The 26,169-nt window shown below is 41.2% G+C and overlaps 1 protein-coding gene across 1 annotated transcript; it reads right to left on the bottom strand.

The window, feature by feature from the left end:
* Positions 1-1,526: 1,526 nt before the first annotated feature.
* Positions 1,527-18,725, bottom strand: LOC143960056 (ganglioside GM2 activator-like). The gene is made up of 4 exons (XM_077468333.1): positions 18,369-18,725; positions 14,643-14,795; positions 8,179-8,361; positions 1,527-5,509 (listed from the first exon to the last, which is right to left on the bottom strand). The coding sequence occupies exons 1-4, from the start codon at positions 18,477-18,479 to the stop codon at positions 5,339-5,341; spliced, it is 618 nt and encodes a 205-aa protein (XP_077324459.1). The 5' UTR covers positions 18,480-18,725; the 3' UTR covers positions 1,527-5,338.
* Positions 18,726-26,169: the final 7,444 nt, after the last annotated feature.

The following is a 26,169-nucleotide window of genomic DNA, read 5'->3' as shown; positions in this document are numbered from 1 at the left end:
ATGTGAACTTTAAATTTCATTGTTTTTTTTTCTAAATTAACTGCAAAACGCAACATAAGTTAGATCTCATTGTAAAGGTACAGAAGTCAATTTTATGCATACTTTTAGGGCTTGTTTATACCTGTGTTGGTCTCTGAAAAGTGTTCTGCATACACTGGTGTGGATAAAGGTAGACATTGTAATGGCCTAGTCAAAGCCCAGACCTCAATCCAATTGAGAATCCGTGGCACAACTTGAAAATTTCTCTCATACCAACGCAGCCCATCCAACTTTAAGTAACTGGAGCAAATTTGCCTTGAAGAATGGGCAAAATCACAGTGGGTAGATGTGCTAAGCTAAAAGAGACATACCCCACAAGATTTGCAGCTGTAATTGCAGCAAATGGTGGGTCTCCTGTACAAAGTATTTACTTTTTTGGGGGTTAGGGGTTCACACACAAGATATTTGAGTTTTTGTCTTATTTGGACTTTCAAAGTCATTGGCAAGTTGTGTACATCACATGGCACAAAGCCTGCATTCACATCTCTGCGTTTTGAATCGCATTCAGATTTGCCATGATTCTGCCCACAATTTCAAAGTGGTAAGGTGTGAATGACAAATCGCAGAGCCTAAATGGCACCTAAAATTGTGGTCCGGTTTTGTTGTGCAATAAATCGTGCTGCAATTACGGCAACCCCCATCGCGTGAAGCATGTCGTCCAAAATTAGCTCCTGAACGTTTTTTTGGGCAACAAGCTTCACGCAATGCAGGTAGCTGCAATTGCAGCATGAGAATCGCGGCAGAACTGGACCACAATTTAAGGTGCCATTCAAATGAATGCCATGTCAAATGCACTTTCTGCAATTTGTCATTCACACCTCACTGCTTTAAAATCGCGAGCAGAATTGCAGCAAATCTGCCTGCGATTCAAAATGATGAGATGTGAATGCAGCCTAAAAAAAAAAAATCCATTCAATTCCAGGATATAAATGAAACAAAACAGGAAAAACTAAATACTGTGGGGGGTGAATACTTTCACAAGGCACTCTACATTGTAAACCTGTCATAGAGACTGAATGGAGGTAGCCAAATTTGAATCTAGTTTTTTTTTTTAAACAAATTGCTTGATGAATGTCTTCCAGTGTATCGTGTGCAAAAGAACAGAGCAAGGTGCATATTATGCACAAGGAAGCAAAGTAACTGGACTAGACAGCTATACACACCCAATTTGCATTATATGGTATTTACAAAGTAAATAACTACAAACCTCAAAACTATGAAGAATCCATGTGTGTGCGGAATACTTTCCTTTTGCTCATTGTCGCAAAAACATTCTAAAATTCCTGCAGCATTCCTAAACTGATCATTCTAGAATATGTACTAAACTTTATTTTTTCCAGTAAACTGGTTTATAAAATATTTTATTTCACATCTTAAATACTTCTAGGAAATATGCTAACGTAGAAGAAAAATACAATAAAGAATAAGTAATACAACCAGGGCAGTGTAAATTAATGGTAAGAATGCTATTCAACAGTAGAAAAAAATATATATTATAGTTTTTATTGGAAAAGTTGTTCAGTGTTGAAAACCAGCGACATTCCCAGGACACATTGTCAAATCTGTAAAACCCGAGCCCGCTTCTAAATTCAGTAACAGTAGTTAGCTATGCATATTTAGATTTAACACAACCCCCCCCCCCCCAATATTCTTCTTAAAGATCCAGCTGCTTTTCCTCATAATGTACAGGATGTTAATTGTGGCGATGCATTAGCCCTTGTACACACGGTCGGACATTCCGACAACAAAATCCGTCAGATTTTGTCCGAAAACTGACAAAGTTGTCGGAAAATCCGATCGTTCGTAATGTGATGACGTTATTTTGTTACAACGGGACTACGTTCAGGCTAGTAGCCAATAGCTTTGGTCTAGGAATTTGACCTGAACATGCGTGGCACTTTGTCAGATCGGAATTCTCTACAAATGATCGGACAAAGTCCGATCGGATCATGTTGTCGGAAAATTTTATAGCCCAGCTCTAAAACTTTGTCGGTCGGATATTCCGACGGAAACAGTCCGATGTAGCCCACACATGGTCAGATTATCCGACAACACGGTCTGATTGGACATTTTCCGTCGGGAATGTCCGACCGTGTGTACAAGGGCTAAGGGTTTAGTTCATGACAAAACGTAAAAAGTTCACTGGTAAGAGAAAATCATAGCAGTTCATCAGAAATCTACTTTTACCAGTTTGGTTAATGAATCAGATAGATGAAAGATTACATTCAGTTGGATGCTACAGTGCATTGCCTTTTTTTAAAGGTGGACCTTGGGCAGAAATGTTAATAAATGTGTAGAACGAAGCTTTCATACCTTTAAATAATATTTTGTGTTAGAATACACAGTCCTACTAGCAATTAGAAGCCCAGCCATCATTGCTCCCGAAAAAATATCCTGTTCATAAGACTGGTGGCCGCTATGCACGCTACCCCCCAGGCCACAGGTCTTGTACACTGTAGTTCTTTGTAAAATGAGTAGCGACATAACTCGTCACCATTCAATGTACAGTAATGGGTAGACCCATGGTCTCTGACCCTTGCTCTCAGCCACTCACTGTCTGATCCAGGCAAACACATTTTTTTTATATCATTCAACCAAAACTTCCTCTCAAACATTGAAACTTCTTATGCTTGTCGTACACTAAAAGAATTTTGTTTGAAATTTTTTTTTTTTGTCAAATTCACATTCGTTTTTAACCCCAATGAGGAGGAAATTCTAAGGACCAGGATAGAAAATGTTTATTGAAAAAATACATTTCTAACCGTGAATGTCGTTATTTGGGAAATGCCATTCATTCTAAAACCAACAGCAAACTAAATTTTGAAGAACTTTCGAATGTCATTCGTCAAGTTCTAGACAGTGCTGAGAATTTTTATAAGACTGTTTATACAAATATTCATACAAATGTCCATCTGAAAGTCTACGCCCTTGTACACACGGTCGGACATTTCGACAACCAAATCCGTCGGATTTTGTCCGTCAGGTCTTGTCCGAAACTGTTGCATACACACGGTTGGAAAAATCCAATCTTTCAGAATGTGATGACGTAATTTCGTTACGATGGGACTATGTTCAGGCTAGTAGCCAATAGCTTTGATGTAGGAATTTGATCTGAACATGCGTGGCACTTTGTCCGATCGGAATTCTCTACACATGATCGGAGTATGTCCTATTGGACCAGTTTGTCAGAAAATATTTCCAGCAAGTTTGAAAATTTGGTCCGACGGAAACAGTCCGATGCATTCCACACACAGTCGGATTATCCGACAACACGGTCCGATAGGACACATTCCGACCGTGTGTACAAGGGCTACAAGTGCATGGCCACCTTAAGATACAGCAAGGAACCTGCTGTAGGAGTTTTTTGGAATGTTTCTCTTGCATCACAAAGAGGTGTTCTCAGATAATCAAATTATTAACAAAAAAGTACGGAGTTGGATTTGAGCACTTCAGGAATGGCACCAAAATCACATATATATATAAATAATATATACACACACACACACACAGGTATAAAGACTTTGTACTAACAGCGGCCATGTTTCTAGCCTTATTTCTACAGCAGTTGTGTAGGGTGTCTAAACATAAGTGTGCAGTCCAGTAGGCACCAGATCTAAGCCTGGTACACAACCAACGGGCTGAACGAAAAAAAAAATCAGAGGAGCTTGAGAGAACTCACTGTAGCAATTATGCAACTTTAGTATAGAGACCTCCCCGCTGAGCTATTGTGTTCTGCCCCCCCGCCAGAAACACCATTGGCTGCAAGTGCTGATCGGATGCTGACTTCCCAGCATGCCTGTTCGCCAGAAGCCGGCTGAACTGGACAGGCTGATGTACACACAGGCTGGTTTCTGTTGAACCAGCCAATATTCAGCCCGTGTGTACCAGGACTTTAGATTCAGTGCACTCTAAACAGCTCTTTGTAAAAGTCATGGGGGGAGATTTACTAAAACTGGATAATGCATAATCCGGAGCAGCTCTGCATAGAAACCAATCGACTTCCAGGTTTTATTGCCAAAGCTTCATCGAACAAGCTGAATTTAGAAGCGGATACCATGTACAGCTGCACCAGATTCTGCACTCTCCAGTTTTAGTAAATCAACCCCAAGGTCTGAGAATGGCCACCCCTTCTTTGCTACATGTCTATATGAGGAAACCTCTGCTGAAGAGTGTGACTGTTAAGCTGACCATTCAGGGATTTAAATTTTTACGGTTCAGGATAAACCAGCTGAATTGCGATCTGTTCAACAGAAGCAGGTCGTTTGACCAGCTTCTGTCAAATTGTCCTGCTGGAAAAACCGGCATTTGAGCACCATGTGCAGCCAATGGGCTGCAGTGCTGCTCAGTGTATTCTGTCAGTAGGGGAATCCTGCTGTCAGAGTACAAAAACACAGCGGGAGGATTTCCATATCCCACCTCAAAATGTGTGGCTATATAAAATGGCTTTTTTTTTTTTTTTTTTTTTTATGCAGCCAGCTGGCTGAATGAAAAGACTGAGTAATGTATAGCCAGCTTTGCACAGAGCACTGAATTGTGAAGGAGGAAGCACTGAGTGACATGGTACTTTAATGGCAAATAACCTTCCAGGAAACCGGATTATGAAGCGATAAAAAAGGGTGCAAGACTTCAATTGGGCTTTCATCAGTTGGTTGTCTCAAATTTGACTGGAGATTATATTTAAAGGACAGCTCCCTCCAACACAAATATTTCTATAATGGACAAACTGAATCACAAGCTGGCTTAATGTATCAATTGTGCCCTTTGTCAGAGTGGTGGAGAGGAACTCTTGTCATTAATGATCCAACTGGGCTCATCATCATCACACTAATCGAACAGTAAAAAGTGATCCAACAAGTTCATGTTATTGCTCTCTGAGCTGAACAGAAAGATGAACCTGTAACAGATATAAAAATTGGCATGGAAATAGTTTTCCAGTCTTCTGGTAGTCATGCGAGTGGTTAACGGTAACAGAACAGCTGACTACGTGAACAAATTTAATAATGTTATATAAAAGTCACACTTTGTTCTTTTGACTTCTACATGTCTACGGGCTATCTACAGAAAAACTGGGCTGATACAGTAAGGCAAAGCAAAGTGTCACTAAATGCAACGACTGATTAAAATAATCTCAGAGCTAAAATGTAAAACCAATAAAAATCATCCATGCTCTAGCTACGATCAACCAAATTCAGACTGGTAGTTATCCATTTCTACACTCTCCACACGGCCCTTGTCCTCGGCATTGCTTTATTGAATAAGCAGGAAAATGCCATCTGCATTCATGGTTGCGAGTTTCCATTTATGGCCAATGAGAAAAAGAGCTAGCTAAAGAAAAAGTGATTTTGGCACATCCAATTTCTTGGTCTCCATGGCTCAGGAGAACAGTGACACGATAACTGCCGCTAGTAAACGTAGATGGCAGAGGTATATTTGGGACGTAGAAGCTGGTAACAGGCAGATAATAGGAACCCTGGAAAAAAAGCACACAAACACAACACTGGGTTAGTCAATCAAAATTGGGCACAGTTATATACCAATAAATTGGGCCCCATTTTCCATGGGACACAACAGGTTTAAGCCTTGTGGCTGCAGAATCCGAGGTCCCATTTATACTTTTGTCTATTTTAAAGTGACCCTGGTGAATTTTAACAAATAGCATAAAAAAGAAGCATGAAAATTACTCACCTTTAGCCCTGGTTCACATTACATCAATTTTACAAGCCAAATCGGTGGCTAATGCTGGTAATGGCACTGTGCAAATGACACCGTACAAATGCAGCGTGGCACCAATTCTGTAGTTTCGGTCTACTTTTGGCAACTTCGGGGTGTAATTTCAATAGACATCTGTGCAGAAACCCGCACAGATATCTCTGAAATCGCCCTTGAAGTTGAGACTGACATGCGGGTATGAAATCGTGCGAGTTCAGCTGAACTCGCAGAATATAATTCCTGCTGTCAGTGTGAACCTAGGCATAGGCTGGGTTCAGACTGTCGTGACCTGAAATTTGTGAAACTTACAGTACGACTTTGCCAGGCAACTTCCTGCCGATTTGCTAGTGACTTGAGTACAACTTGATGCAACTTTCAGGGAATGCCTGGGTAATATTATTGTAATGTCAGATCCAAATCACATCAATACAGATGAGGATCTGACTTGAAGGCATTAAAGCCTTTGGGTAAAAGTCGGATAGAAGTCACCTTGAAGGAGTACAGGAACCTTTTCTAAAGTTGGAGTGACTTCAGTAGTGCTAATAAAGACAGCTCTTATTGACAACATGGAATTTCACGTCACGCGACTTGGGTCTCACAAATTGGATTCTAAGTGTCGGAAGTGTGAACCAAGCCTGATGGCAGCCCAGGCACTGAAACACTGCCACATCTCTGCTTCCCAGTAACTGCAAGTATTCAGTCCATGGACGAATCAGATACGTGCTTCCCCCATCTGACTCATACCTTCTGTAGAGATGAATGTGAAACAGCAGCTGCATAATGTAGAATACTTGCAGTGGGACTGGGAAGTGGAGAAGCAGTGGCTTTTTAATACAAGGGCCACCAGAAAGGCAACTTCTTCAGATGAATTCCCAATGTATCACAACGTGGCTACATCAAACCTATACCTGTAGCATATCATGCAATTGAAAAGAATAGGGCTTCTATCATTTGTGTGCATTCAGGCAGCAACAAATGCAAAAGGGTACTGTACAAGCACAATGCTTGGACATAAGGGCGAGTTTAAAATGCACATAAATATGCATTTAAATCACACAAAACAAATAAAGAACCATGCAGTAACACAGATCAAAACCATGCATAACTGCATATTCATGGGGGGGGGGGGGGGGGAGAGCGCCACAAAACAGAACGAAGTACACAGATTGCTATGGTTAATTAGAGGAAGCACCACTTCTAAAGCCTAGTAAAATGCGGACATTTGAGTGAACAGATTGGAAAAGGCTCATTTCGTTTGCAGAGGTTTGCCTTTTGTAATCTGTTCAGGACAGGCCCCTGGGTGGAGTTGAAAAACGGCCTAGTCTTCAACCTACAGTCTATCATAGACATAAGAGTGCAGTTAGCCATGCAGGCATGGTTGGCTCATGCCCAGAGATTTATGTTGGGCACCAGGAATCTCACATGATTATTGTCATTAGCTTATGGAGAGAGGCAACTGTAGAGACCTCTAGTTCCAGCTCCGAATGGAGAATAAAACAAACAATTAGACATCATGTCCATTTCTCTCCTTATTTTCCAAAAGGAGAAAAAAAAAAAAAAAAACAACAACAATAATCAGACATCATGTCCATTTCTCACCTCAATAAGCATGAAGGGTAAATGCACCTTTGTTCAATATTTTTTTGTGGTAAAACAGAAGCAAACGATGTATACATTGTACATTGCGTTACACATTGGTAAGTACATATAAAAAACATAATAAGCTGATGTGAGTGGAAATCAAAGAGAAACTTCCTTATAAAATACCTATGGTTCCTAAAAGAGACATGGTCACTATTAAATTTTGGTTCCTGCTTCCCCAAGAACCCGTAAATGGGACCTCTTTTGCTACTTGGGGAGAGCTAAATCAGTAAATGCACCTTTGGTATACGAGTGACCTCTACATAAATGCAACAAGCTGGGGACACTTTTACTGCAATCAATACATGCTCATTCATATACTCCTCCACTTTACCCTATAAGCACATTCACTTACTAGAGCTCCTCAGACATTTAGACAGTGGCCACGCTACACCATGATGTTACCATACATATTCCAATGTACTTTATCAAGCTTCATAAAGTCATGACTTATGCCCTTGGCAACTGGGTGAATTTCACAGACCTTCCAATGGGATCCTGGGAAAGCTGGAGATGCCAAATTCCATGAGAAGATGCTCTTGCACAGTGTTCCTTTCATCAGATTTTGGATTAATAGCTTTCCCAGGATCTTAGGGGAAGTCGTATGATGTCACTGTCATCTAGCTGCCACTATAGGTGGAAGAGGGGATTGTAAGGCAAGTATATTTTTGCTTTTTCTCCTAATGTATGATTTAAAAAAAAAAAAATTCACAGAGTGGGGTTAAAGGTAAGCAAACCTTATTTTGTTGCGTGGTGTTATTATTTGAGTTTCAAGCTGGTGACACTTACTGATTGGAAGGGGCAGTGGCAGGGTAATCCATAGGTATGAAGAGGCTCTGGACAGGGCTGCCCTGGTTGAATTAGCTGATCCAAAATATCACAAAAATCATCGTAAGTGCAGCTGCCAACCTCATCCAAGCAGGGAATCTTTATCCACTCATGCATAAACTCCTTCTCTGCAGTGACTTTCACCTGGCAAAAAACAAAATATAAAAATAAAAAAATAAAATTCAGAAATAAAAAATATAAGTAAGAGAATGGTCCTTTGTGTTGTAATGCTGGATTTGAACAAACATACAATCTTAGCTGGAAAGTAGACATGTGCATGACAAAAGAATGTTTCATTTTAATTTGATAATCTAGTTATTTCTTTTAGTTCAATTCGGTTGATTTATTCAATTTGTATTCTTCGAATTTACTGATTTTTTTGATTCAAAACATTCAAACCAATACATTTTCAAATCGGAGAAAAAGAAAATGTTATATTGTTTTCTATTTGAATGCAGCAAAGTGAACAAACCAAAGAAAAATCTTCAAATGATTACAATGACTCTTTAAATGACCTTTGGCTTAACAAAAACAGCATTATTTCAAATTTCTGAAATTCTGACTAATTTAGTTACGTTATTCGGAGCATTCGCTAAAATCTGTTTATTGTAATTCGGGTATTCGGATATGTCTGAATAACGAAAAATATGTCTGAGTATTAATTTGGAACGAACGAACCAACCGCACATGTCTACTGGTTTTAGTATTTCTGTAAATGTATAGTGCACTTTGCTCACACTGTGTTTAATCAGGGACCGCTGATGGGGTTGGCATTTTTCAAAAATTAACTTGAGGAGAAAAGTAAACAACGAAGGAACAGGAAACTATTGGGACGAGAACCCGGCATGTTTTTTTTACATCTAATATTAAAATATTCTAGGCCAAGTAGAACGCCCACAATAAAAGCAGCGATAGAAAATAAAACAAAAATCAATAAGACCTCAATTGCTAAAATGATAAAATAATATCAAGCCCTCGATACAAAATTATACGTACATCGCAAAATGTAGTGCTTTCGGTGTTCCTCAGTTTTTACAAACTTTTTAAATTTTTTTCTACTTTTTTGAAATGTTGGATGGAGTATTTTTCCGCACCTCTCCACTCTGCATTGTTCCATTGTGGTGTAAATGGGGCACCTAGAAAACCATCGTTTTTGTTCACCCTTAAAAGACATGCATTTTTTTTTAGGCCTTGTTCACATGGACCTGAAATAAAATACTTAATTTCAGCTACTAGATGGAGACGATGATCATAAGGCTACTTTCACACTGGGGCATCGGCACTTGACCGTAATTTTTGCAGAGGTTTTTGGGCACTAGTGGGGTGCTTTTAAATGCCACTAGCGGGTGAAAAAAGGCCCGCAAAGCACCACTGCAATTGTGCTTTGCTGGCGCTGCACATTAATTTCAATGGGCAGGGGTGTTTTAGGAGCGGAGTGTACACCGCTCCTACAGCGCTGCAAAGATGCGGCTTGCAGGACTTTTTTTGGCGTCCTGCCAGCGCACAGCTCCAGTATGAAAGCATTCGGGCTTTCACACTGGAGTGAGAGGAGAGGCACTTTACAGGCGCTATTTTTAGTGCTATAGTGCCTGTAAACCGCCTCAGTGTGAAAGCATCCTAAGGGATTATCCTTATAACAATACAGTGATCATTATGCCTGGACGAATGCTGAAGACCTCCACTGAGTGAATTTGTTTTTATACTCGAGCTTACCGGTTTGTTTGTGCTGCACTTTGCTGTAGTGTATGTGCATACCTCTCAACTTTTTGAGATGGGAATGAAGGACACCTATTACAAAAAGATATGTAGGCATAGAACACGCCCCCTAAGGAGAATACAAAAAAAAAAAAAAAACAGAAAACCTGTACTGCCACCATAAAGACTGCATTGCCTAAATTTTGATTCCTAATGAAATGCAGTTTAGGCAAACTGGGCAATTTTTTGTCTAATCTATGACTGTAATGTTTCTATGTCTTTTAATACAAAAAGTTTTAATAATAGACATCTCCATGGTTCTAGAGGTAGCAGTAAATTCTGGATGGCAATAAAAGATTCAATGTAATTAATGGGTCACATGTGGATATTTTAAACTGGGTGTTACAGGCAATGAGGACCATCTCTTTATTAGTCTCCTAGATATATTATTGCCATATCACCCACATAGGAAACGTTTTTCTTTTTTGTTTTTTTGTGCAATACAAAAAAGGTAAATGCTTATGTGATTTGTTTAGAAGAAGTACTTTGTTTTTTCTTCCACCTTCCCACATTTCACAAATGGACACACTTCTGCTTATATTATTAATTCTTACAATATAAAATTATTGCTTCCTCTTTTTTGTAACGGACAGTTCCTTTTGCATGCCAGGCAGCAAGTTCATACAGAAGTAAAAAAGGAACAAGTGAAATAATGACAGAGAACAAATGTATGTCAATTGGATCTAAAATGTTATCTAAAAAGCTGCCCAAACGTATCAGTTACAACAACTTGATAAAAGAGCTTAAAATGTGCAAACACACACACATTTTAATGGCATTCCAGCCTTAGTCTGTAGGGTTCAATATTGAGTTAGCCCACCCTTTGCATCTATAAACAGTTTTAACTCTTCTGGGAAGGCTGTCCACAAGGTTTACGAGTGTGTCTATGGAAACGTTTGACCATTCTTCCAGAAGCACATTTGTGAGGCCAGGTACTGATGTTGGACAAGAAGGCCTGGCATGCAGTCTTCACTCTAATTCATCTCAGGTTGAGGTCGGGACTTGCTGTGCAGGCCAGTCATGTTCCTCCACCTCAAACTCGCTCATCCATGTCTTTATAGACCTTGCTTTGTGCACTGGTGCGCAGTCATGTTGGAACAGGAATGGGCCATCCCCAAACTGTTCCCACAAAGTTGGGAGCATGAAATTGTCCAAAATGTCTTGGTATGCTGACGCTTTAAGAGTTCCCTTCACTGGAACCAAGGGGCCAAGCCCAAGCCCTGAAAACCAACCCCACACCATAATCCCCCTTCCACCAAATGATCTGGACCAGTACACAAAGCAAGGTTCATAAAGACACGGATGACTGAGTTTTGGGTGGAGGAACTTGTGTAAAGTAAGTGGTAAATAGTATCAACTGATGGTAGTAGACTCTCAGCAGGATAATGTGCCCTGCCACACTGAAAAAATAGGCATGGTTGAGGAACACAACAATGAGTTTGAGGTGTTGCTGGATTGTTGCCAGATACCACAGCATACCTTCAGAGGTAAACATCGCAGAGGTGATCAAATACCACCAAAAGAAAGCTCTATTTGTGGGAACAAAAATGATAAAAATTGGTTTGGGTACAGTGTTGTATGACCGTGCAATTGTCATTCAAATTGCGATAGCGCTGAAAGCTGAAAATTGGTTTGGGCAGGAAGGTGTGCAAGTGCCTGGTATTGAAGTGGTTAACTTGCGTATCCTGATCGGCTCATACTGAAATGACAGACAGAATACAACAAGGCAGAAGAAGCATCGGTGAGGGGGGTGCTCTTTTGAGTCCTCCCAAGCTTTTGTTGTCACCAATATCAGGTTGGCAATAACAGGGCCATATAGAGGTGATTCTAAACAGTGACAAGGTGCACAGCCCGATAGCCCCCTTTCTCCTCCTCTTCCAGTGGTTGTATAGATTACTTTGTGTGCAGAGTTCAGTGTGATTGTTTATAGAGAATCAGCATTCCCTCAGACTCTCAGACTGAACAAGGTGATAAGACTGGTATGTAAGCTATCTCCACAATAAGTGCAGCCTTATTCACCTCAGACAACTCGACTATACACTCACCGGCCCCTTTATCAGTTACACCTTGCTAGTACCAAGTTGGACCCCTTTTGAACTGCCTTAAAGGCAGGGGTTGACAAATTTGCTTGGAATCTAGGGGCCAGATAAAAAAGTTAGGAGCCAGGTCCGTGACGGCGATCTGGACCTGTCCCTGGCCTGACATGGAGACGAGTGAGGGGAAGATAGTGCGCCCATAGCTCTTAGAGGGACAATTTTATTATTTTTTTTCAAATGATGAATTTTTTTAAATTGCATTTTAGTGTAAATATGGAGATGAGAGGTCTCTCTGACCCCAGATCTCATATATAAAAGAGGACCTGTCATGCTTTTTTCTATTACAAGGGATTTTTACATTCCTTGTAATAGGAATAAAAGTGACACAATTTTTTTTTTAAAAGAACAGTGAAAAAAATTAAAATAAAAGTTAAAATAAGAAAAAAAATTTTTTTTTTAAATGCGCCCTGTCCAGCCAAGCTTGCGTGCAGAATGCATATATGAAAACGGTGTTCAAACCACACATGTGAGGTATCGCTGCGATCGGTAGAGTGATAATTCTAGCCCTAGACCTCCTCTGTAACTTAGAATGTGCAACCTGTAGAATTTTTTAAACGTCGCCTATAGAGATTTTAAAGGGTAAATGTTTGTCGCCATTCCATGGAGCGGGCGCAATTTTGAAGCATGACATGTTGGGTATCGAATTACTCTTTCACAATATAAAAAAAAAATTGGGCTAACTTTACTGTTGTCTTATTGTTTTTATTAAATAAATAATTTTTCCCCAAAAAAAGTGCGCTTGTAAGTCCGCTGTGCAAATACGGTGTCACAGACAGTATTGCAATGACCACCATTTTATTCTCTAGGGTGTTAGAATAAAAAATATATATAATGTTTAGGGGTTCTAAGTAAAGGGAAGGTCCATTAGCATTGCTGGTTGTCATTCCAACGGCCACCACAGGAGGGCGCCAGATTCCAGAAGGAACCATAGGATCTCAGAAGGCCTCAAAGCCGTGGCCTCAATTACCGGCCACCGGCGGCATGGCCCAACGCGATCACGCCGGGGGTCCACAGAGACAGGATACCCCCAGCTGTGTTGCCCCAGGCGCCAGGTCGCTAATTCTAGTCGCAAATGCGACCTGGCGCCCGGGTTTTGTCGAGCCCTGCTTAAAGGGGTTGTAAAGCTAAATTTTTTTCCAATATCTGATCTATATGCAGCATAGATCAGGAATATAGCTGTTGTTTCTGCAAAAAATTTTGCTTTACCTGTTATATGCATATGCTTTTTCTGAACTTCCTCCTTTAGTGTATCCATGATCTCCCCAGCTTCCGGTTTTTAGAGCGCGCTCCATGCAGCAACATTGCATCTTCAAACAAACTACAATTCCCTTGATGCCTAGCGGTTTCAAAGAAGGAGAACGAGCCTTGTTCTCATTTCTCACTGCCCAGCAGCCACGCCCATTCCTGCCACCCCAGCATGCCCATACACTGAATAAACGTAAAGGGGGCGAAGTAAAGGCTGTGCTGCTGAGATTGTCATTCTGATTGCAATAACATGACATGGGAGGCAGAGCTACAATGTCTTAGACATGCCCGCGGCTTCCCTGCCTCCTGTGCCTGTGAACGTACACAGCGTCTCCCCACAGGGATGTAGACCCAAGGGAGGGGGGCGAGCACGCTGACTAACCCCCAGCCAGAACGGCTTGGATGATGGAGGCAAGCTGACAGAGGAGGAACAGGAAGTGAGAAATTCAGACAAAGAAAAAAATTTATTTAGAAGGGAAATCGAAGGAAAAGGTAAGGGAACCAACAATGCACTAATTAGAAAAAAAAAAAAAAAAACGAACCTTTACAACCCCTTTAATTCTTCATGGCATAGATTCAACACGGTGTTGGAAACATTCCTCAGAGATTTTGGTCAATACTGACATGATCACATCATGCAGTTGCTGTAAATTTGTCAGCTGCACATCCATGATGTGACTCTCCTGTTCCACCACATCCAAAAGGTGCTCTATTGGATTGAGATCTGGCGACTGTGGAGTACAGTGACCTCATTGTTATGTTCAAGAAACCAGTGGTGAGATGATTTGAGCTTTGTGACATGGTGCATTATTCTACTGGAAGTAGCCATCAGAAGATGGGTACACTGTAGTCATAAAGGGGGTGGACATGGTCAGCAACAAAACTCAGGTAGGCCGTGGCATTTAAACAATGCTTAATTGGATCCATGCTTTCATGTTGTTACGCCAAATTCTGACCCTACCGCGTGACTAACGCAGCTAAAAATCAAGTCTCATCAGACCAGGCAATGTTTTTCCAATCTTCTATTGTCCAATTTTGGTGACCCTGTGCGAATTGTAGCCTCAGTTTCCTGTTCTTAGCTGATAGCAGTGGCACCCTGTGTGGTCCTCTGCTGTTGTAGCCCATCTGCTTCCAAGCTTGATGTGCTGTATACCTTGGTTGTAATGAGTGGTTACTGTTGCCTTTCTAAATAAATAAAAAATCAAGCGATTTTCTTTCCTTCCACCCGTGGTACCCATTTTTATTTAGCTATCCAAGAATATAGAAACGCCTATCCTAAATAAAGTATTTTATCAAATCTTTCATCCTAATGATATACAGAGTACATACCTTGACGGGAGAGGTCAGTGCTACTGTAGTATTCAGGATAGTAGACACCGTTATCTCTCCAGGGAAGAGCAGCGGGTCTGGGAGAACGGTGAGCGTCTGTATTTTCCCAGGCAGACTTTCGCTATCACAATTAGCCCAGGAGAAGCCATTTACCTATACACAAGAGGAACAGAAAGATGAAATGGCAGCCAAATAAACATGCATCTGAATGACACCTAGAAATAAATGAGATGCAATATAGCCATACATGTTAAGGACTTGTTCATGCCAGCCTGCAACAAAATGAGTGCAGGCTGGTGTCTATTGTGCAGGGGCACTACTTTGCATCATTAAAAATGTGAGACATTGTTTACCTTTTTTTTTTTTTAACTTTATTTAAAATGTTCAAATTACAGTTAAGTCTATGCATGGAAGCATGTTGCAATGTGCAGGTGTGCGGTGAGTTGCGCTGCATACAAATACAGCCATGGTGCATTTTTACGCAGGGAATGACACTGCATATGTATCGTGTTAACAGGTCACATAGAAAACAACTGATTGCAGATAAACACAGCTGGCATGTATGGATGAGCCCTCACTGCTGGGCACAATGAACATGTAATGACTTTGCAAAGAAGTCTTTATTTTTAGAAGGCAAGGATGCAATGTAACAACTATTTAAAATTCTATTCACATCTTTTTTGATCCTCAGTTCTCATATTGTGCCGGTCAAGGACTATTTATACCCTGCAATGCTTCACCCCCCCCCCCCAACAGGGCACCAACAGGGCGCTTTTTGCAAAAACGCACTACAGTTAACATGGTTTCCTATGGGACATGTTTACATCTATGCGTTTTTTTCCAGCCACTGTTTTGGAAAGGGTCAGGGACTTTTTACCCACTTAAATACCAGCCGCTGCAGTTACACTGTGGCAGGTTGGCTCTCCTGGGCAAAATCGCCGTCATGGTACATCGGGCGATTTAAGACCACTAGGGGCTGCACGTGCCCGCGGCATGACCCCGGAGCCGATGCGCGTGGCTGGCGGCCACGATGTCCGCCGGCCACCTGCAATCACTCCTGGAGAGAGAAAGAGACAGAACGGGGATGTGTCAATGTAAACAGACAGATCCCCGTTCTGTCAGGGGACGAAACACAGATCTGCTGTTCCTATTGATTAGGAACAGCGATCAGTCTCCTCCCCCAGTCACTGCACTGCCTCCACAGTTAGAAACACCTCCCTAGGGAACCCCTTGATCGCCCCCTAGTGTTAACCCCTTCCCTGCCAGGGACATTTATACAGTAATCAGTGGCTATTTTTAGCTCTAATTGCTGTATAAAATGTCCAAATAAATAAATAAAATCGCTGATCACTGCCATTACTAGTAATAAATAAATAATTATAATAAAAATTCCATGAATCTAGCCCCTATTTTGTAGACGCTATAAGTTTTGTGCAAATCTTTTTTTTTTTTAAACAAAAATATATTGGGGGGGGGTATGTATTATAGCAAAAAGTATAGTACACTTTTTTTTTTAATTGCCAGGTTTTTTTTTGTTTATAGCGAAAAAAAATTAAAAAATTGAAAACGCAGAGGTGATCAAATACCACCAAAGAAATCCAATCTAAAGTGGATTTGTCTGTATGGTCAGATTGTAGCGTGAACTTTAAGCTGAACTCCAGCCCTACTTATTTCTTCCTCATTTGTAGAAAGTCCTCACCTGTGATTACGTCCAATTCCCTGTGAATTTCCATGTCCACAATATAACCCTTTGAAGCTGCAGTAGCTATCTTTGGCACACCTTCACTCCCTGTCTGAATAACTTCAATTATTCATCAATCACAACTATAAGCCTTCTCTGCCATCAATATTTTCATTCCCAAGCATTACATGAAAGAACACATCCCCGGCATCCCTTTAGATGTGCATGCAAATAGTAGACTGCACAACTAAAGTCTGCAGCACCCAGTGTCCTGTAGGAAGGTGCATGCATGCCTAAAAGGATCCCAGGGATGTGCATTTTTATATATTGTTCTTGTTACAAGATTTGAGGCAATGCTCTGTGAAGTTTACTGGAGCTTTCTACAAAAAAACTGCAGTTGCCCATGGATGAAGACCCTGGGTATCAATAGAGGTAGTTCTTGAAAACAAAATGATCTTATTGTAAAACATTTAAACTGCATGTTGATGGGGGGGGGGGGGGGGGGTGAAGGGAAGGCATTATATTTGTACATTGCACTTCAGCATTAATGAGTAATTCCACTTTTGTTGAGGAAAAAAACTAAAAAGAAAACAAAACTTTGAGTGATCAATGTACATTGCATGGATTATTAAAGCGGAAATAAAGTCCGCTATAACACTTTTTTTTTTTTAAGCCCCCCCCCCCCCCAGGTGGGTTATATACTAGTATGCACAGCATATTAGTACATTATGGCAGACTTACCTGTCATATGGTGTCCTCCAGCCTTCGGCCATTTGATAGGCCAGGCCGCGATGACGCCACTCCTGCGCACGAGCACAGGAGTCACATCGCCGCCACGCGGATCGGGGCTGATCATGTTCGCTGAGCTGCGAATGCGCAGCTGACAGACAGAAGGATGCATTTATAGCAAGAGAGACCAATAGGGTCTCTTCTGTGATAAATACCCTGCCTGTCAGCAATTTGATTCAAAAACAACTTTACTTGCACTTTAACAAACTTTGTTACAGATTCCTCTGCTCAGAAGAAAAAAAGCTGTTTGTTCTCCTGGATACTTAGGCTGGATTCACACCTATGCATTTTTAGTGCTTTTTGCAGATTTGGACTACAGTCCATTTAACATGGTTTCCTATGGAACACGTTCTGTTGTGCGAATCTGCAAAATGTACTAAAAATGCATCAGTGTGAATCCAGCCGTATTCTGTAAGGCTGTGGCTCTAACAAGGAAAGTGGCAGGGTCTGCATTCCTTTAGAAGTGATTAACCCTTTAGCATCTCACCAAAACTGATTATTTTTTGTTGTTGCTGGGGTTGCCCCAAATCCGACTTGTATCCTAGTGCAGACTTCTGTTAAAAAAAACAAAAAACAAACAAAAAACCAGCAAGCCAATCCTACCAGGAGAAAATTACATGTTCAGGGGGCGTTCTGACCACTTCCAGGTAAACGCATTGCATTTTACATAAAAATGATAGCTCTGCAGATTGAAAAGGAAAGATGATTTTTAATAACGCTACAATATGGCTTGTATCACAATTGTATATGCCATATTATTATTTTTTTTTTTTACCTCCCTACAATAGTGGCGTTACCCTTTTAATAATGAAATCATACCAGCCAAGAAGAAAGCAACTTCTGTAAATTACAAGGGTAAAACTAAGGTCTACCAGGAACAACAAAATTGCGGCATCCACGGGCAAAAAAACAAACAAAAAAAAAAAAACACACCTTTAACTCTCTTGTGACCTGCATTTTTTTTTTTTTAAACATTCAGGCCAAGACAATAACACTATGACTAATTTTCTGATTGACAACAAGTCTAAGCACTAAAAACACGCACACTCCTATATATCACTGTATAACTATAAAATTAATAAAGCAGCACGAAGCACAATGCTGATGTTTAAAGCACCCTAACCCTCTGCATGCAACTAGCTGAACCCAGACCAGTGAAGGTCGGATAACATTGCTTGCTATGGGTTACTGCACGTTCCATATACCTTGTTACTTTATTAAACTAGCATTAATTGGCATGACACTTTAAATCTTACCGCTGTGACCCTCAGTGGTGTCCGGTTGATGACGAATCCTGTAGCGCTCACCATATTGAAGTACCCTAAGGAAACACAGGCAAAGAGGAAATAATAATGCACCTGCCCCATGGTGGATGGTTGCTTGTTGTAGGCTCAGCAAAAGGGATGCAGCTTAGTCTATAGAGAGCCTTGCTGCCTCTGCATCTGCTGCTGTTTCCAAATGTGCAGTAAGTAGGTGCTGCCAGTCCTCACTGTAATATACCAGGGTCATAAGAGATAATACAAGAAACAGGAAATTGTGTATTGGAACAGTGACTTTCTGCTCATAAATGATACCTCCTCCCAACCCTAAGGCAGACAGGCAGTCACATGACTCTACTGATCAGCAGGCTGTGTTGTTATGTGTCATTGTACAACAAGGAGGATTGTGGGAGTGACTATACATGCAGGAGGTGTGCTGCTGCCATCTGCTGGTAAAAGCTGAAAATAACAGAATTATAAAAGGCGACAGCACATATGGCTAAATCCTTGTACACACGCTTAGATTTTCGGGCGACCGATGTTCGTTCTTTGTGGCATGCTCGTCTCATGTCGAAAGTAAAGAGGTTACTCACAATACGAAAATTTTCATACAACAGAATATAACGTCTGAAGTGACGTAATGCGTTGAATAGTTTTGTAATTGTTCTTTCGTTTCTGAGCATGCATAGTCTCGCTCTTAGGCCCCATATACACTATCAGATTTTCTGAAGATTTTTGTCTTCAGATTTACCAAAATCATGTAGTGCAAGGGCTTGCCTGATTGCATACACATTGAAACTTAAGCCTCGAACACACGATCGGATTTTCCAATGGGAAATGTGTGATGACAGGCTGTTGGCAGAAAATCCAACCGTGTGTATGCTCCATCAGACAATTATTGTCGGAATTTCCACGGACAAATTTTGGATAGCAGGTTTTAAAATTTTCCATGGAGAACAGTCGATTGTCGGATTTTCCGAGTGTGTGTACACAAGTCTGGCGGACAAAAGTCCAAAGTACAAACACGCATGCTCGGAACCAAGGATGAGCCAGAAGCGGTCGGGTCTTGTAAACTAGCGTTCGTAATGGAGAATTAATATTGGTGACGTGGCAAATTATGAAATCTCTAAATGCAGCGCACATTCTCTTCTTCTATAATGGGATAATAATGAAGCTGCTTTGCTGGTGATACTGATGGAGTTATTGCAAAACTAATTTTCAAAGGCTTTTTTTTTCTAGTGATATCAAGAATTATAATTTTTTTTTTTTTGGTGCAAGTTACCACAACACCATTATCCTGTAGTTTTTAAGATCAAAGATAAAACTATGTTGGTGTCCCTTGTCAGTTTTACATTGTATTTTTTTTAAATGTAACTGCCTACTCCCAAACTGTCATTTGAAGTAAAACACATAGAGAAGTATTATTCTACATAATTTTTTTTATTGTGCATTAAAAAAAAGAAAACAAATAAAATTACACATGCTATCTGCCAATAGAACTTAACCAAAAAGTGCATTCTATGCATCCAAAAATATAGAAAATATACCAAATCAAATCATTATTATTCAACCAAAAAATAATGTCAAAGCAATAACTCCAAGGCCAATAATAAATAACACGATTCCACAACATGTCTGGTTGACCAACGGCCGTTCAGAAACGAACTGAAAAGCACAAAATGAAAAGCGCGAAATGAAAAGCATGAATCAACACTCACCAAACTTCTACTAACATGAAATTAGCAGAAGGAGCCCATAGGGTGGCGCTAAAGAGCTGAAAAACCATGTAGTACGTCACTACGTTCGCGATTGTTGGCCAACAATTGTGTGCCGTGTGTATGCAAGACAAGATTGGGCCTTTCGGACAAAAGTCCACGGTTTTGTTGAGCAACAATCCGATCGTGTGTACGAGGCTTTAAGGTTTGACCTCATATTATATGGTTTTGGTAAATCTGAAGAAAATCGAATAGTGTGTATGGGGTCTTACGATTTTTTTCGGACAAAAACCCTACTAATGAAATGAAAATCAGACATTGAGTTCACACCCGACAAAAAAATGTTATAGACTGCACATAGGATGACCACCTCATCCCTTTAAAACTGAACATATATGAATTAGGCTGGGTTCACACTGCTGCGGTGACGAGATCAGATGTGATTCGCACCGCACTGCAGTGCAAATCACATCCGATCTCTGTGCGATGCGAGTTCAGGCATACAGATAGTATGGCTGAATTCGCATCGCATCCGGCCCAAACTCGCACAGGACCCTTTTTTTGGTCCTGAAAATCGGATCGGATTCCTATCCGAGTTTTCAGATCGCACTGCGATATGCGAACTGATCTGGGGGTGCCATTAACTTTTCACTGACACTCCCAGCAGTTCGCATAGGGCAGTGTGAACTGCCATCGGGAGGCATGCGATGCTGGAACCCACAGCGGATTTGCAGCGTTCCCGGATCGCAGCAGTGTGAACCCAGCCTTACACAGGTTCTGTGTAATTAAACTCACTTGGTGCCTTATCTGCAATAAATTAGCCTCAGAACTTGTGTAATTCATATGTGTTCAGGTTTAAAGCCCCTGGCGGTATTCCCGAGTCTGGCTCGGGGTGAAAATTTAGTACCATTAGCGGTAACCCTGAGTCAGACTCGGGATCGCATCGCAGGATCCAGGAAGTGGTTACTTACCTTGTCCCCTGGATCCAGCGATGTCCCCCCGCACTGCGAGCGAGCTGTCCTCCGCTCGATCTATCACATCGCTGGGCTCCGTTCCCTGCGAGCGTTGCGACGCACGGGGACCAAATTAAAAAAGTAAAACACACATTACATACAGTATAATGTGATTTTACAGATTACATTGCTGTATGTAATAATTTCACATCCCCTTTGTCCCTAGTGGTCTGCCCAGTGTCCTGCATGCAGTTTTATAATACAAAAACTGTTCTTTATGCCTGGAAACTGGAGATTGTCCATAGCAACCAAAACTGTCCCTTTACATCAAAAGTGGTTTTAGACCAGCTAGAAAACAGCGATAATAAATTAGAATCGGTAATTATTGGTTATCCTCGCGCTACAATGGTTAAACAAAAGAGCTAATATGGTTGCAGCAAAACACCGACAGAGGTGCAAACCCTCCCCTCAAATTATGATAGTGATAAAAAAATGGTGTTGCGCTCCACACAAGAACTAAATTAAATTCAATAGTGGTGAATGAATAATCGCATACAAGATCCAAAACACACCTATGCGATTATTACAGATCAATTGATTATATCAATACCCTATATACATAAAATCATTATAAAGTGACCAGTATAAATATTCAAGTAGTACACATATTCCTAGTAAAGTGCAAGTGAAACAATAGGTAGCAAAATCACAAATAGTAATGATAACAATACAAAAAGTGTGCGATCCAAAATGTGTCTCAATCCGTAAAGTGCATCCAAGTGAAACAAATATTAAAAATATATACGTAAGAAAATATAATATACCGTAAGAGTAAAAATCAATAAATAAATAAATAAATAGACAAAAAAGTTAAAATAGATATAAAAACACAATCCAAAAAAATTTCTAAAGCCCCATACACACTATCAGATTATCTGCTGATTTTTTCCTTCAGGTTTACCAAAACCATGTAGTAGAAGGGTCTGCCTGATTGCATACACATTGAAACTCCTAAGGTTTGACCTCATATTATGTGGTTTTGGTAAATCTGAAGGAAAAACTCAGCAGAAAAACTGATAGTGTGTATGGGGGCCTTAAAGTGTCTCTATTTATAGAAAAAATGGCAATCCGTATCAGGTCATGCAAATAAGTGAGTCCACACTGTGCTGTGTAATAGACTAGTTCTATGGACAAACACGGGATAATTCCACCGGTGATCTCCCAAATCCTCAAGACAGGTGCTCACACACTGAGTGCAGTGGGTACCTTACCTCACTGCTGTCAGTTAAACAGCAATACGTTCCAATGGTTAAAGTGGATGTTCTCAGCTGGTATAGATATCCCAGGCAATCCCCTCTAGGTACTCAGCCATGGACCATAGATCACACCTGTATGATGATCGAAGCGTAGTACTGGAAGGAATCGTTTTTGGTTCTTGTTGACTGAGTATGGTACGCTGGATCTCCGATGGCAAAGGAACCGGATCCTCCTCACTCACTCTTGCAAGTCTGCTGCACTTTCTGTCATCTCCCTCCTAGACTCCTCCTCCTCCGACCACTGTTCCAGCAGGAGCTCCACCTCTTCATACACACTCAGAGCTCCTCCTGTTCCAGCAGGAGCTCCACCTCTTCATACACACTCAGAGCTCCTCCTGTTCCAGCAGGAGCTCCACCTCTTCATACACACTCAGAGCTCCTCCTGTTCCAGCAGGAGCTCCACCTCTTCATACACACTCAGAGCTCCTCGGAGCTCTGAGTGTGTATGAAGAGGAGGAGCTCTGAGTGTGTATGAAGAGGTGGAGCTCCTGCTGGAACAGTGGTCGGAGGAAGAGGAGTCTAGGAGGGAGATGACAGAAAGTGCAGCAGACTTGCAAGAGTGAGCGAGGAGGATCCGGTTCCTTTGCCATCGGAGATCCAGCGTACCATGTGTACAAGTCGTGTGTACAAGGGCTAAGAATTGCAGACCTACAATATAAAACGCCAAATTTCCATGCAAAATAATTGTACCGCTTTCAGCACCTAAAATCTGAAATAATCATACCGTCAGGGAGGTTAAAGGGATGAGGTGGCAACTCTATCTGTATATCCAGCTTTTGTCTGCCGAAAAAAAAAATTGGCTGTCGAAAGCACTGTACTAATAATCTGAAAATCGGCAGACAGCTCAACGTACTAATTTTTCCATTTTCGTGTGTACGGGCCTTTACAAAGCTAATTTTAAAGATAGAAAAAAAAGAAGAAAAAAGAAAACACTAGGACTTTTTAGTTGCTAAAGTTCCCAGGAAGAAATCATTAGACACATAATCTAAAATATTTTTTATTGTATACAAACATTAAAGCTTGATTCACACCTATGCATTTTTAGTGCTTTCTGCATTTTGCAGATTTGTACTACAGAACGTGTTCCATAGGAAACCATGGTAAATGGACTGTAGTGCAAATCTGCAAAAAGCACCACAACTGCATAGGTATGAATCCAGCCTAAGGTGTCCTTTTATGAAGCAGTGAAATCTATTCACTGCTTCATTCTCCGGCATTCACATAGGAGATCTTTCTCCTCTGTGTGCCACTATATGAAGCGGAGTAGATCACTTCACCCTTGGAGGAGTGAAGCGATCTACAAACGCTTCTAACACTGGAGAACGGCCCTTAATACTGGAATCTCGTGAGACTTTACGAGATTACAGTACTAGAAATTCACTGATACACAGAGATGTCAATATATTAAGCAGTGATAAATTATCACAGCTCAATACACTGACACGCGGTGTGATTAATGTTAGTGAAATAAAGCGTCCCCCTACATAATATATACATGTATACACACACAGACATTATATATACATGTATATACACACACATTATATATATATACATATACACATTATATATATATATATATGTATATATATGTATACACATACATATGACAGGGGGACATGGTTACAGTGTTGGGGGGTCTGAACGAGGCATAAGGAAGTTAATTATCTTCCTCTTTCCTCCTCAGATCCCCCCGATTCCCTCTTCACTACCCCGGTTCTCCACCTCTGAGTTGGTGAATCGGGGCGTGTGAATTCTGACACAGATCACCAGTGAAGCGCTGAGATCACAGCTTCATAAAGTGACCGTTACTGTGTCAGTCTATGTGGATTCTCCATGTGCGGAAATAATCGGCGGGAGAACAAGTTCAAACACTTCTCCCCCCGATTATCTCTGGTTTATATACTGTTTATGGGCTGTGATCAGCGGCGATCCTCTGGATCTCCACTGATCATTGCTTCATAAACGGACACCTAAGAACGTATAAAATCATTCTGCCTGAATATACTGTGAACTGTCAAAACACAAAGAAAAGAGAGATGACTGTTTTGACAGTCCACAGTATCCCGTATATCTCTATTTTCCAGTGCCTCGGACCCCAGAAGAAGGTATTTTAAATGACTTTATCCCTCCGACTCATGCCCGTATCCTGATCCATCTGCTTTTATTTTACGCATGTTAATGAATCCTATTGCATTGAAAGAATGCTGTTTCACCATCCAATAGTTTTTTTTCCGCATGTTAGTGAGTTACCTAAATTTAAATTGATCGACAAGGGCCGGGTTTACCCTAAGTGCCCGTTCACACAGGGGCGACACGACTTGCAGCGTGACTCACAGACGCGAAACGACTACTGTATAGAAGTCAATGCAAGTCGCCTGAACTCTCCCCAAAAATAGTACAGGAACCTTTTTCTAAGTCGGAGCGACTTGAGTCGCTCCTATTAGAACGGTTCCATAGTACGGAACGGAGCGCGACTTGTCAGGCGGCTAAGTTGCCTGCCAAGTCGCGGTAGTGTGAACGGGCACTAAGAAGTTTAACAAAGTCTGGCAGCCCTGGCTTGACACCTCCCAGTCATTTTTGGAGGGACACCCCTGTATCTCAACGGTCTTAAATTTTTTTTAGATTCTTCATGGTTGTTTTTGGTGCAATGGGCTGCACCTTTGTAATGGGTTGAGTGTTCGCTAGAGTGTACTGGATGAGGATAACAGCGCTGGTATGAAGGTGTTTTGTTTGCTGTCACTTATGGATGCCCTGTACTGACTTATATTTCTTATTGGGCTCTGTGTAGTTCCCATAACCTTATATTATTTTGACACCTTCGGGTAACAACACCTGGACACAGGACTAAAAGCTTCGTCCCACCCAGGCCTGGACTTGGATAAAAAATAGGCCCTAGACTGAGCAGTCCATTTTTATTTTTTTTAACCAAATTACAATAATAAGAAGAATAATAAAGATCTGGCTACACCCATAGTGTATCCTATGCACATTGCATATACTACACGAAGTGCATGGCCTAATATATCTTTATTCCTCCTCCGACTGGTGGCCTAGGCTACCAGCCTACTGTCTCTCCCTGAACGCAGGCACCCTCAACTGAGCACCACAAGAGGTGACACACTGCAGCGGGAGGATTACTCGAGCAGAGTATGTTCCTGCCCACGTTACAGTCCCTCCATGGAGGGCTGCAGCAGACCCAGTATGGAATTAGAAAACAGAATCTGGCTACACACATCATGTAACAGTTTTTGTTTTCTGTCTTCCCCTGCCAGGCTTGTCCCGTGATGAGGCCAAAGAGAGGACCGGTCTGGGAGGACTCAGAGTCCAGCTTGGTCAGTGCTACTCCCTAGAGGCCTACATGGCCTGCGGCAGACAGAGACCCACGGGTGAGAGACAGTTACATGGTAATATATTTGCATATTTCATGTTGTGGTTCTTACCCTCTGGAGCTCTCTGTCACATTAGCCAACTCTCTGGCCCACTAGGCAAATGCACAGAATGCCCTATGGCCAGTCTGGGCCTTGTCCCACCCAAGACACTTTGAGGCCTTCAAGCTCCAGGCTCCAGTCAGAGAAAACTAGGTTTCTCCTCTCACAATCACTCCAGAGTCCCGCACCCTGAATAAGTGCAAATCCTGTGTGGTTGTCACAGTGGTCACATGATCAGCAGCTAGTCCCATTCACTCCCAATCATTTGTATAGAATAAAAACTATCTTTGGGCATATATGTGCCATCTGTGGGCGTTAAAGTCCACCCTCTTTGCATATGTGAGCAGGAGGTTAAGTAGTGGGTGTGTATAGATTATTTTTTG

This window comes from Lithobates pipiens, unplaced genomic scaffold, assembly GCF_037356315.1.
Source record: "Lithobates pipiens isolate NorthernLeopardFrog02 unplaced genomic scaffold, aLitPip1_a1.2 Scaffold_8, whole genome shotgun sequence".
NCBI lineage: Eukaryota > Metazoa > Chordata > Amphibia > Anura > Ranidae > Lithobates > Lithobates pipiens.
Note: the sequence above shows the minus strand (reverse complement) of the source record. Positions and strands in the feature narration are given on the sequence as shown.

Bases quoted from the DNA above. Each gene is read 5' to 3' on its own strand.
- LOC143960056 (XM_077468333.1), bottom strand. From the start codon at position 18,479: ATGGGGCAGGTGCATTATTATTTCCTCTTTGCCTGTGTTTCCTTAGGG. The intron at 14,796-18,368 runs GTAAGATTTAAA...TCTTGTGTATAG, and splicing joins CACCACTGAGGGTCACAGCG to GTAAATGGCTTCTCCTGGGC. The intron at 8,362-14,642 runs GTATGTACTCTG...GTTTTTTGCCAG, and splicing joins CACTGACCTCTCCCGTCAAG to GTGAAAGTCACTGCAGAGAA.